This window comes from Macaca mulatta, chromosome 17 (assembly GCF_049350105.2).
Source record: "Macaca mulatta isolate MMU2019108-1 chromosome 17, T2T-MMU8v2.0, whole genome shotgun sequence".
In the NCBI taxonomy this organism is placed as follows: Eukaryota; Metazoa; Chordata; class Mammalia; order Primates; family Cercopithecidae; genus Macaca; species Macaca mulatta.
In genome coordinates this window covers 18229918-18242616 of record NC_133422.1, presented here as the reverse complement: position 1 = coordinate 18242616, position 12699 = coordinate 18229918, and the positions used below count along the sequence as shown (strand labels likewise).

Genomic DNA, 12699 nt, shown 5'->3' with positions numbered 1-12699 from the left:
GAATGTCAGGCACCATGACAGGTGGAAAGCAAGATATTTTGAGGCATGGCAGATTTCCTGGCACTCTTGAAATCACATCCTTTGCCTCCCTGTAGGGAACTGGCCCGCAGAGGACAGAGCTTTGCTCCCTGACTCTGGCTAACTTTTCTCACTTTTTGTGCTGTAGCAGGCTATTTTTTAGCTCTCCAAAGTTTGAGAGAAAAAAATAGGATGATATTTTCAAAACATCACACACATTGAAATAACTGATGACTCCCCGTTGAGAACAAAAAACATCTAATAAAAGTGGAAACAGGCTGGACACGGTGGCTCATGCCTGTAATCCCAGCACTTTGGGATGCTGAGGCGGGTGGATCATATGAGGTCAGGGTTCGAGACCAGCCTGGCCAACATGGTGAAACCCTGTCTCTATTAAAAATTAGCCGGGCAGTAGTGGTGCATGTCTGTAATCCCAGCTACTCATGAGGCTGAGGCAGGAGAATCGCTTGAGCCTGGGAGGCGGAGGTTGCAGTGAGCTGAGATTGCACCACTGCACTGTAATCTGGGCAAGAGAGTGAGACCCTGTCTCAAAAAAAAAAAAAAAAAAAAAAAAAGTGGAAACCTTTATTCATAGCAGAAAGTTATATCACCTCAGAAATGTTCCTTATGTTACTTCCTACTCTATCAAATTCACGTGCATACGTTTGTTTTCATTACGAAGACACAATTTTTAAACTTATTCATCCATCTCACCAGTTCCTTTCCTTAATGATGCCACACATACAACATAATAAAAAAATATCATTTTGTTCTGTGATACTTGTAATAGATCATTAATTGATCTGGACTTTTCTAAGACTACATAAAGTCAAGATCATGGCTAAAAATAGCTATGACAATGATAGGTAATATTTATCTGTCTAGTGTGCGTTCTATGGTTTTCCATCTCCTAAAAGCTCTAGTAAGTTCATGCTATGGAATTCAAAGGCTTATATAGAAGACAATGGCTTTACGAAATGTTAATCTCAAGTAAGGCAAGGCATTACTTGAGATTAACGCCACAAATTTCTATAGCTCCACTTTACAGATGTAAAATGTGTGCTCTACCCTGGCTCATAAAGTTTTGAAAGGTAAGTCATTATTAGGAATACTTGCAGAAGGGAAAATCTGATTTTATAGTTAATGGTACCTTCCTGCTAATAGAGGTATTTGGAGGTAAAACATGCCTAAGACGTTTGATTTCCCTTAGCACTTCATTTCTCTTTTAAAACAAAATAGTTAATATAGAGATGGGAGCTCACTATGTTGTCCAGGCTGGCCTCAAGCAATCCTCTCACATCGGCCTCCCAAAGTGCTAGGACTATAGGTGTGAGCCACCGAGCCGGGTCCCACCTTTCTAACTCTACTGTAACTTTCCACACTTTCTGCCTAGCTTCACTTTTATCTTTCTGTATGGTTATCTTTTCCAGTAGACTAAAAACCTCTGGGATTTTTTTTTTCCTATCTTAACTTCCCACAGTTCTTTGCTTAGGATATTACAGTAGCAAAGGCGCAAATGTTTCTCAATTTAAAATGAAAGGGCTGAGTGGTAGATCACACTTGTATCTCTACCTTTGTATGTATGATGTTTCTGCCAGGGTAAGGACTGAAGCCTCTGCACAACTCTTTGCCTATTTACTCCTATAATTCTTAATTTTATAACCTTCACTTTATCAGTAAAAAAAAAAAAAAGCAGTAAACTCTGCCGACAACACATTTTTACCACAAGAACCACGACCTCTGGCCATGTGGGGAAGACCCTCTTCCAATGTTCCCACCCCTTCAAATTGCATAAGAAAATCTAAAGGCTCTACCAGGAGAAAAGGCTCTGTTTAGCATGCCCAGCATCTGTATCAATGTTTTCTTAAGCAAAATTTGAATCGTTAAGGAATAGTTTCAAAGAAATAAATCCTCACTTTGAAACAGAATTTTAAGAACTTTTTAAAAATTTTTTCAGATAAAGAGAACATAAATGCAACTATATGGCACTCTGGTACCCAAATTTCCCTCCAAGCAGGGCATGTGTTATTGATTAGTTGGAACATACTAAAACCTTTTATATTTTTCATATAACTAATTAATAATTCATGGTTCAAAAAGGAGCCTCTAAAAAAAGTAAGTAAAGACTTTCATTAGCATATTGGTATTCCAAAAGCACCTCTACAAATAACATAAACATACCATAAATGTATATAATGCCTAGCTTTCTTAAGACACAAAAGTAGTAGACAGATAATCTGATAGCCAAAATGTAATCTTTTTGAAGCAAATATCTACGAATTATCTAGGTTTTCTTCTAGTTGCTAAATATACATTAAATTTATTTCAGTTTATCTACAAAACTATTCCGTGAGTTTTTTGTTTGTTTGTTTTTAAATCTAAGTTCATTAACATGTCAGGCAACCACATCTGGTTCAAACTCTTTGAAGACATTTCCGCTTTCCTGAAACTGATTTATAAATTATCCCACAGAATATATCACTATATACTCATTGTAAGGAAGAAAAATCGAGGTACTTGAGACACGCAATTTAGATCTGGATTGGGGGAAACAGGGGCAACTTGGGAAAGAGGTGAAGTTTGAAATAAATAAATGATATCCATAATTTACCTCATCATACGTTGTTAACTTTTCATCAATTTGATAACTTTTAGAAAGGAATTAATTTTTTTCTTCTGGGAACCATTTAGTCATTCAATTTAGGGATAACCTTCTCTGGCCACCTGTGCTAAATTGACCTAATTCAATGCATTGAAAATCCATCAAAATATAGGTTTACCTTATCCCTTCATGATAAAGTAAAAACAAAAACAAATAAAAGGACTGCATAGTCTTCACTCTAAGCACTGCTTTCATTTGTCCTACTGGAAGAAGAGCCATGGTAGCTTTCTGATGGCGCTTTCTCCATTTTTTAAATCACTTATCTAATCTCCATAAATAACAGCTATGAATCAAACTCTAGCCTTGACTTGTTCGAATGAGTGCTGTGTGATTAAATACCAACAGCTTCCCTAGTCAATATTTTGGTTTGTATTGGAATGTGCTAATTTTCCTTAAAAATTCTTAAAAAGTCACATCACATAATAAGCATAACTTCTCTACATTTACAAAGATGATAAAAATTAATCATGGTGACTCAAAGTCAGTAAGAGACAGAACAACTGCCTATAATGAAATAGCATAATTTTTAGAGTTCAAAATTTCAGAAATAATATTCTAATATTGTGAGCTGTTGGACTGAGTCCACAGAATTTAAATTAATTCATTTGCCTGTCTCCATCAAAATAGTTCTTTTAAAAAATCTCTAAATCAGATTTCTTTTTCAGGTCAGAGGAGTAATTTGAAGAACCATTTTCTATTATCTAATATATTCCTTTCATTCTCTTCCCTTTCCATGAAAATAAACCAGTGTAAGACGGCATGGCATCGCTAGCCTCAGAAAGCCTTCACATAAAAGTTTCCTACTGGTCTGGCATGACACTTGGCACTTTGAGGTTTTCCTGTCCCTGCAGGCCCTGGGATACATTCAGGCTTTTAGCCAAGAATCAGGAGGTTGGAGTGTGGAGCTATTTGCCAGCACCTAAAAGAGAGAAGCAGTTCACTTTAACACTGCATTTTGCTACATCCATGTTTATTAAAGCATTTGTTATCTATGAGTACAACACAGTTGCAGGAAAAGAACACCCCCATTGGGATGCCCTGGGGTTAAGCTCCATCTCTACCCATGGATCCCACATAGGAAAGATCTAGTATCCATTCTGACATTGTGAGATTTTCATGAAAGCAACCCAAATCCAGCTGTAATGAAAGTTGCACGTTCTACAGAACAGAGTCCTGACTCCCAAGCCAGTATAGTGAATGGGCTTCTCCCTTCCCCCATTAAATGCATAGGACACTTGTCCTTTCTGCCCCAGATTGTGTCCACCCACAAAGGAAATTCAGATTAGAAACACCCTGTTGCCTAAAGACCACAGGTGCCGGAGGCAACTGTTTTTTGTTACTGTGTTTGTAACGGGTCGGAGAGGAGGTTCACAATGATGAAATAATTTCCCCCTTCTACTGTTAATCTTGTTTACATATCTTCATGTTCCCAATAATGAATTAGATGTATATTTTGGTGATGAATATATTGTTATTTTATACATCTTTAAGTATACTTTCCTTTTCCATGTATAGCCTAGTAGCATGCCCTGTACATATATGTCACTGTTATAACTCTAGATAGGTGTTTATCACTTATGTCTCTGGATGAGTATTTGCCTGAGTCATGAAATATTATTAAAAATTTTAAAAATCGAAAAAGTAAATAAATGTAAACAAATCTTTTAGTTACAAAGTTCCTAACAACCAAAACTGTGTCAGAGCAATGCCCTTAAAATTTAATCAAAGTAACCTAAGTTTGAAGGCTTCTTTGGAATAGTAATTGATAATGACAGCACTGTGAATAAACAGTATTTAGAATGCACATCCTTCATTAAGGTACCAAAATGCTTCATGAACCACCTGCAGGATACAACACAGAGGATGCTCAGAGGATAGATATGGCAAATGGAACAGAATTGGAAAGCCTGCTTCAATTTTAATTCACCAAAGTTCGCCCCCTGCTTCAGCAGCATATTCTTGCCACTTTCAAAATACATCAGTACTCCCTCTAATGAAGGTCACTGCGATGGGAGGTAGGACAAGAAGGGAGCCCTCCTCCCAGGGAAGTGAGTCCCTGTATTCTCCCCATCCCCTTTGTTTCCTTCCCTTCTCTTGGACTCTAATTTGATGCTCTGTTTGTGAGACTTTCAGGGAAGCCATATTCTCAGGAAGCAAGACCTGGAATGTCCTTTGATAACCAAGAAAAGAAACATGAAACATACCTTGTGTGAACTGTGCAATGCTGTGGTTGCCTTTGTCCAGGTTGAGGAGATATCCATGTTGAGGGGCCTCTGTCACAATAAACCTAAGAGAAATGTGTAGGCTGTCTCTGTCCTCCACTTTCAATATTTTGCTTGTGATCATGAACCCCAAGTGGCCAGTGGCTAGAGTGCGAAGTGTAGAGGCCCCCTTATTCACTGCGATTTGGGGGACACTGTTGTCAACAGCCAAGACCTGGATCTTCATCACCTGGGGTCTCCTTGTTTCAAATACTGTATCGGGAAAAACAAAGAAGTCTGTATGTGTGCCATCAGTCACTGTGAAGGAGAAGCTATCTTCACTTGACTCGGTGCCATCATGTTTGTAGCTGATTAAGTTTTCATTCAAGTCTTGCTTGGTAAAAACCATGACAGGTCTGGTATTGTTGAATAGGAGATGGCCATGAATAGGCACCTGGGTGATAGTGAATTTCAGGAGTTTGTCAGGAGTATCTCTGTCTTCGACAGTGAGCTCAAAAGGAGTAATCAGCTTGTTTTCACTTTCACTGACGACCAGGTTGTGGATGGTGACCACTGGCTTTTTATTATCCACATCGCTAATGGAGATACGGAATGTCCGAAAGACAGGGTTACGTCCATCGGTGACTTGAAACTCGAAACTGTCCATTTTCACTTCATCATCAGCTGTGTGGATGTAGTAGATTTTGTTTCCAGCCAGTTGCAGCTGAGTGAAAGATGTGATGGACACTCCAGGCTGATCTGTGCACTCCAGGTGACCTCGCATGGGGGCCCTGGTGATGGTAAAAACCAAGTTTTCATCAGGACTGTTCAAGTCACTAGTGCTTAGTAGGTCTGTTGTGAGAGTGACCTTGCCACCTTCTTTCAAGGACACTCCCTTACTTATCACATCAGGGAAGACAATGTCAATGCTCCCTATGGACACATAAAAGTAACGATCTATGAGGGGATTTATTCCATCAGTCACGTCAAATTTAATTAGGTCCCGAATGCCCTCTCGCCCCAAATGGACATACTGAATTAAATTTCTGTCTACTTCATCCTGGGTAAAATTCATGCCCAGTGTGATATTTTCAAAGGCACCAGTAGGTTTTCGTCTCTGTAATAAGCCATGTCGTGGCCCATAACGAATAATATAAACCAAAGATTTGTCTTCTGAATCTAAATCTGTTGCCATTAATATTTTGTTGTTGATAATCTTGGTATCCCCAATTTCTATTTCTAGTCCATTATTGATAGTCATTCTGGGCGTCTCATCATCAACAGGGATAACTATAATGAGGACCATCTTTTCCACAGAGTGCTTCCCATCTGTTAGTTTAATCATAAAACTGTCTTCCTGGGTCTCAGAGTCATCATGCTCGTAAATAATGCTGGAACTCTCTATGATCTGGTCCAAGGTGAAGCTTTCGACCAAAACCGTGCCATTAATTAGCTGATTCATGATGTGACCATGAGTGGGGAATTGGGTAATAGTGAAAGTTAAATCATCCAGGGGAACATCAGCATCAGCAGCATTGAGAATGGGTGTATCAATTACCAGACTCATGCCTTCCATCACCATAAATTCTCTCATAAACATCTCTGGCTGTTCGTCATTGGTGGGAATGATTACAATGGGGAAGAACTGTCTCTCTGAAAAGTTAATGCCATCAGAACAACGAAAGATAAATCGGTCCTCCACAGGTTCCACCCCCTTATGGACACTCTGGACATAGTTTATGTGGCCCTGCCTGAGATCTTTCAAATTGAAAGCACTTATGGCAATCCCTGCTCTTGACTTCTCAGAGCCTGGTGCTGGAGAAATGTTTTCAACATAACCTGAAGTAGGTTGAATAACTATAGTACACAAGATGTCATCATTCAGGGAATCTATATCTTCAGCACTTATATGCATTGACGTTATAACACTTTTATCACCTTCCATTACTATCAACTGTTCACCTACAGAGATTTCCGGGGCCTGGCTATCAACAGGCAGGATGGTCACCCACATAGTAACTCCTTGGATAGTATTGCCACCAATTCTCCATTCTTGAGACATATCTGACAGACTCAGGTTAAAAGAATCCGCTTTAGGCAATAGGCCTATCTCTCCACTGGTGTGGGTATATACAACAGAGCCCTCCAAGATGTCCCTTTGAGTAAACTGCTCTGCTGGAATGCCATTGACCAAGATTTCCCCATACAAAGGTGGATCTTCCAAGAGGAAAGTCAACATCAAGTCATCACTTTCCTCATTGGTCCCCTTAATAACATTGGCGGTGACTTCAGTAGCCCCATTTTCTAAGACATCTAGATAGGACTCCAGAGTGCCAGTAGGATGACTCAGTACGGGCACTTCATCGTCCACTGGCCGGACATTCACTCTGAGAGTGATGGGCACCACATGATGTCTGTCGCTGACTTCCAAGGAGCAGCTATCAGTCAGGGACTTGTCCCCATTATGGGCATAGGAAACTCGGCCCTGTTTTATGTCCTCCAAGTGGAAGAGACCTCCTACATGCAGGATCTGTCCAGACACTCTCATGTGGCCGTGTTTGGGTGCCTGCGTGAGGGTGAAAGAGATATGGGCAACGTCAGTGTCTACATCATTCACGTGCAACTCTGTCTCACTCAGGATGTGGTGACCCTTCTCCTGAATAGTGAAGCCGGTGTTGAGGATCTCAGGTGGCTGGTTGTCCACGGGCTGCAAGTAAAGAGTAAAGGTGCCTGGAGCCACATTCCCAGCTCGGTCTTCCACCTGGAACTGGAACTGGGCCACTCGAGTAGCCACACCTAATTCTTGACCTGGGGGTCTGTAAGCAATTTTATGATGATTGATCTGGGCTTGGGTAAAATGGGTCACCACGACTGAGGGGTTGTCAGTCAGGACCAAGGTACCCAGTGGGGCTGGTGAGTGGTTTTCATCTGTGTCTGTGGGGGGCTGAGTCACTGTGTAACGCAGTTCTCGGTCATCTGTGTCTAGGTCAGTGTAGCGCAGCCACTTCTTCCTCAGTGGTGTGAGCTGGGATTCCTGTACCACCATACGAAGGGGACAGCCACTGCCCAGCTCTGGAGGCAGGCGATCTACAGGATGGATACGTATCACAAACCGCTGTAGCCCGGACTGATTAGGAGGGTCATGGTTATCCTGGACTCTAAATGTGAACTGGTCTGTGACTGGCCCAGTACTATGGGGCCCGGAGTGTCTATAGAACAGCCTGCCCTCTGTTATGTCCTGCTGCTGCCACTCTGTCACTGTTCGCTCATAAAATGCTCCCTCCTTCCTCCAAAGGCCCCTGAGAAGCTCCTGCTTCTCATGGGGAGGGTGAGCTTGGCGGAGAAGCAGATGTCCCGTAGTTAAGAAGGGTGGCTCCAGCACAAAAAGCAGCAGAGAATCATCTGAATCCATGTCAGTTGCACTCAGGGAAAGGGGCAGGATGGGCACTGTTTCACCCTCTGCCAGTGTCAGCCCTGTGTTGGCATTGAGAACAGGTGGCTGGTCATCCACAGGCACTAAGGTGATGGGGAACAGAAACTGTACCTGGTGCCTGCCTCCTCCATCCACCATGCGAAGCACCAGGTTGTCGCTAAGTGAGCCGTCTTTGTCATCATGCTGGTAGACCACCTGGCCAGCTGCCAGCTCAGCCACTGTAAAGCTCTTGGGAGCAGAGCTGCCACTGGGAGCACCCAGAAGGACAAGGTGACCATGCCGGAGCCCAGCCACCACCTCTAGCCGCACTGCTTCTAGGTCATCCTCATCGCTGATGACCAAGTTTTGGGGACCACTGCCTGCAGGGCCTGTGAGGGGCCGAGACTGACCCTCATAGAGAATAAGACCAGTATTCCGGGTGACCACCGGAGCCATTGTGTTCATGGGCTTCACCACTACCATGAAGGCAAAAGGGTCTGAAGCTGCTCCTTCTAGATCCACTACCTCCAATTCCAGTTCAAAGAGACGCTCCTGGTCAGAGTCTTCAGAGGGGGGCTGGTAGGCAATCTTCAGGAGCCGCAGATCCCTCTGAGTGAAGGAGGAAAGGGGCAGGCTGCGATCATCGGTGCTCACCAAGTAGCCCTGGCCAGGCTGGAATGGAGAAGTAAGGTTGAAGATCAACAGGTCAGGGGGAGACTCAGCATCCTCGGCTGCCAGCATGTCTGGGGTCAGGGCCGTCAGTACAAACTGATCCACCTCCATCATCATCATGGCCACGAAACTGGGCTTGGGTGCCGTGTTCTCGGCCCCTCCTCGGATCCTCACCAGAACCTGGAAGTGCTCGCGTTTCAAAGCAGGGCTGCCCACAGGAGCCCCTCGTGAACGAAGCTCCACCACCATGGGCATCCAGTCCCTGTTTGGTGAGCGACTGGCGGCTGTGTGGCGATAGCGCACGCCTAGTTCCTGGAAAGCTTTGCAGTCCATCAGGAGAGGCTCCGGAGCGCCTCCCTCTCTGGCTCCTCCGGGGACCTGCGGGTAGTGGAGGAGCTCTCCATAGCGAGGCAGCGCGCCCAAGCCGGACAGGATGCCTACGCGGCACTCCTCTGTCTCAGGCTGGTAGGCGAACTCCAGGCTCCGAGCGTCCAAGGCATTGCTGGTCCCCAGCAGTTCTTCCACTACCAGAGGCAAATTCCGAGTCACAACCTCCAGCTGGGTGAAGACCACCTCCACCTCCAGTACCAGTGGTAGCACTACCGCCCCTCCGGGCGCGTCGTAGCGCAGCTGCAGCCGGACGCGGTCCCGAGACGGGCTGCGCGCGCCCAGGTGAGAGTAGCGCACCTCGCCAGGGCCGAAGTCGCACGGGAAGCGCTTGGGACTCAGGCGGCCCGGTCGCTGGGCCAGTGCGTCGTTGTCTAGTACCGAAACCGCGCAGCGGTCCCCGGGCTGCACCTGCAACACCAGGTCATGCAGGGGATCCAGCCAGACTTCACGGCCGAAAGGCACCCGGAGTCCGCGGTTCGCCAGCACTATGGCCTCCTCAGCAGGGACCCCTGCAGCCCCCGCGAGACCAGGGGACAGCAGCGCCCTGCCAAAGGCAGCGGGCTGTGCCGGGACGCGGCTTACCAGTGACAGGAGAAGCAGCAGCAGCAGCAGCAGCAGCCGGGGCGGCGGTGGCGGTCCTGGCTGTAAGCTGGTGGAGTTGCCTGTCCGGCGTGAGGATAACCCGGGAGTCCCGGCTGCGTGCATGGTCCGGGTGTTGGGGCTTGGACAGGTCAGCCTGAGAGCATGCGAAGTCAGTCCCCGGGCAGACAACAAGAGACACCGCCGGGAAGTGCCAGGAACTCCGCGCGCTGCCTACGGGGTCGTCCTGTAGCCGGGGCTGGGCCAGAAGGATGGCAAAGTTGCGCGGCGCCGTCCGGGCTGGAGCCGCAGCCGAGGAGCCTAAGTCTTCCTAGCCTGTCCAGTTCCGCCGCTCGCGACTCTGTCGCGCGGAGTACTGAATCCCTCCACTTCTACTTTCCAGGTCCCGGGACCCTGGGCTTTGAGGGAAATCCCTCCCCTCGCACCCCCTTGCTCCAGTCCTCCCAGGAGGCCAATCGTTGGTCGGGGGAGGAGGCGCGGAGCTGAGGGTTGGGTAGTAATTTCTGCCAATCAGGTCTTAGAGGCCAAGGCGGGGAAACTGCCTGGAGGGGAGGAGATAGAGGCGCAACAGGTTGTCTTGGAAGTGAGGGGAGAAGTGGTCCGGAGTTGCCCACCCCTGCTTGCGTTTCGCTCTGGGCTGCTATTAATAGATCTGGTACTCCAGCAGAGAAGCCGGAACACACTGCTCTCCTGCATTCACTTCATCTGCCGGCGACCAAGGGTTACCCATTTTAGCCACCCCCCACTCCTCAGCCCTATTCAGTGAAATACCGCGCAGGGCATGGCCATTTCTCAAGGAAACTTGCACAACCAGGGGAAAGTTAGACGCAATGCTTTTTGAGTTTGAAGCGAAACCCAGAACGTCTGAGAAGAAATTCTGGGGCATATTTGCAAAAGAACAGCTGGAATTAAAAGCCATAGCTAGACCAGGTTGCACTCCAGCCCAGCCCCCTTCGGGGCGCCCCCACGCTGCCTTCTCCTCGTAAATTACAATGGGCACAGTCCTCCGATTGGTGAGTTTTTAACAAGCCCCTCCTTTGCAACCAAGGTTCACAGAGTAAAAGGAAAAAAGAGGATTTGGAATGCGTGAGAAATGCAGTCTGATCAGAATCGCTAGTCTTGCACCAAAGAATAAATTCTAGGGAATGTGGCCCCAGGCTTTCCCAAATCCGACTCTGTTAGGGTAGCTGTCATTAAAGACGTTCCTGTTCTCTTCGCAGTAATTAGACCAAGCACAAACTAAACCTACTTGTCAGCATCACATTTCTTTGCATGCCACGAAAATTGATAAATATCCGGAGGGCACACTAAACTAGTTTAGCTCCCATTTCAGCCAGCAGGTTTTGAAGTCAGAGCTTGAGCTCTTCCTGCCCCCTTGTGTTTGTTTGGTTTCAGTAGTGTGTAGATTCCCTTTCTAACAGGTTTTCTATCAACTCCCCTCCCCCCTCAAAAAAGACTCCTTATAATTTAAATTTAACCATTTTCGGATTGGCTCCTCAGCAATCATAGTCAGAATGTTTTATTTAGGATAGTATTATTTTTTTCTCCACTAATGCAAATCTGATTGCTAACAGGAGCATAGAATTGGAGTAATAGTCATAATTGCCCTTTTCCTGCTCCAAGGGATTTTGAACTTGGAAAAGAGAGAAATATAAGAAACTCTCAATGCCTTTTTACTTTTCAGTCTAAATTGAAGCTAGAAGGTGCCTATGGGAGTAATTTCTGTAAGAAATGCCTATCCTTTTAACGCTTTGTGTTTTCAGCTTGAGCTCCTTCAGATCAGGATTTTGATCCTTGCTTGACATAGTTGCAGCTATTTTCCAGGCTGCAGCACAAACTCTGTACGTAAGTATGGCTGGGAGATGCCAGATTCCTCTCCATGAAACCTACTGAGTGGTGTCTGTCTCCAGGAGTCAAAGACAGGAAGTTCTGAAATCTTTCAAAAAGAAGCAAGAGATCAATTTAAAGGAGTCACTCATCCAAGCAAATGTGCAAGCAAGCAAACAGGTAACATTTAGTTAATTAAATATTAATTAAGATTATTCTGTGTGCTCTGCATTGTTGGAGGGGCTTTTAACTACTACTTAGAAATTGATGGATACGTTTCACAATTTATTACAAAATGAGCATCCGGGAACATAGAAGGGATGTGGCCTTTACTTTAAATACATCAGAAAATCCGCCATATAACTCTTTACCAATTTCCTGTTTGCTTTGTCCTTATTATTTTATAATTTATTATGATTATTTGTTATTGCATACAGAATTCAAATTACGGAAACATGGGGGGAAATTCTGCTATTCCCTGTTCCAAATTAGAACAAATAAGATGCCAATTAAACTAGAAAACCAATTTCAGAACACGGCTGTTTTTATAGTATATTTCAAATTCTGGTGGTGTGTTTGTATGGAAAAATGTCGTCTGGAAGCAAAGTGGCCCTTACCCAGCCATTGTGACCCTGGGTAAATTCTGAGCAGAACCAGACTAACAGCTTGACCCTTGATGCTTCTTAGTGGCTCCAGGGTTTTCCTTTCTTCCTTTTAAAGTCCAGCTCTGTTTGACTTTCAAGCAATGATAAGATCAGCATTTGAAGTATGGTAGTGTGCCTCAAGGGCAGAGTTCAATATTTTGTTTCATGGTAAGAAAAATACAGGACCAAGTTTATTTTTACATAGCCTAAGGAAATCAATAAACTATAATCTTTCTGACTTTTTAATTTAGTCTGCCTTGATTGAAGTGATAG

The 12699-nt window shown here is 44.9% G+C and overlaps 1 protein-coding gene across 1 annotated transcript in view; it reads right to left on the bottom strand.

Moving 5' to 3' along the window:
• FREM2 (FRAS1 related extracellular matrix 2) overlaps positions 1-12230 on the bottom strand; it is a 180176-nt gene extending 167946 nt beyond the window's left edge. The window contains exon 1 of the mRNA XM_015120958.3: positions 4885-12230. Coding sequence (XP_014976444.3) covers positions 4885-10060 — 5176 coding nt within the window. The 5' untranslated portion in view covers positions 10061-12230. The remainder of the gene's footprint in view (positions 1-4884) is intronic.
• Between the last annotated feature and the right edge of the window lie 469 nt (positions 12231-12699).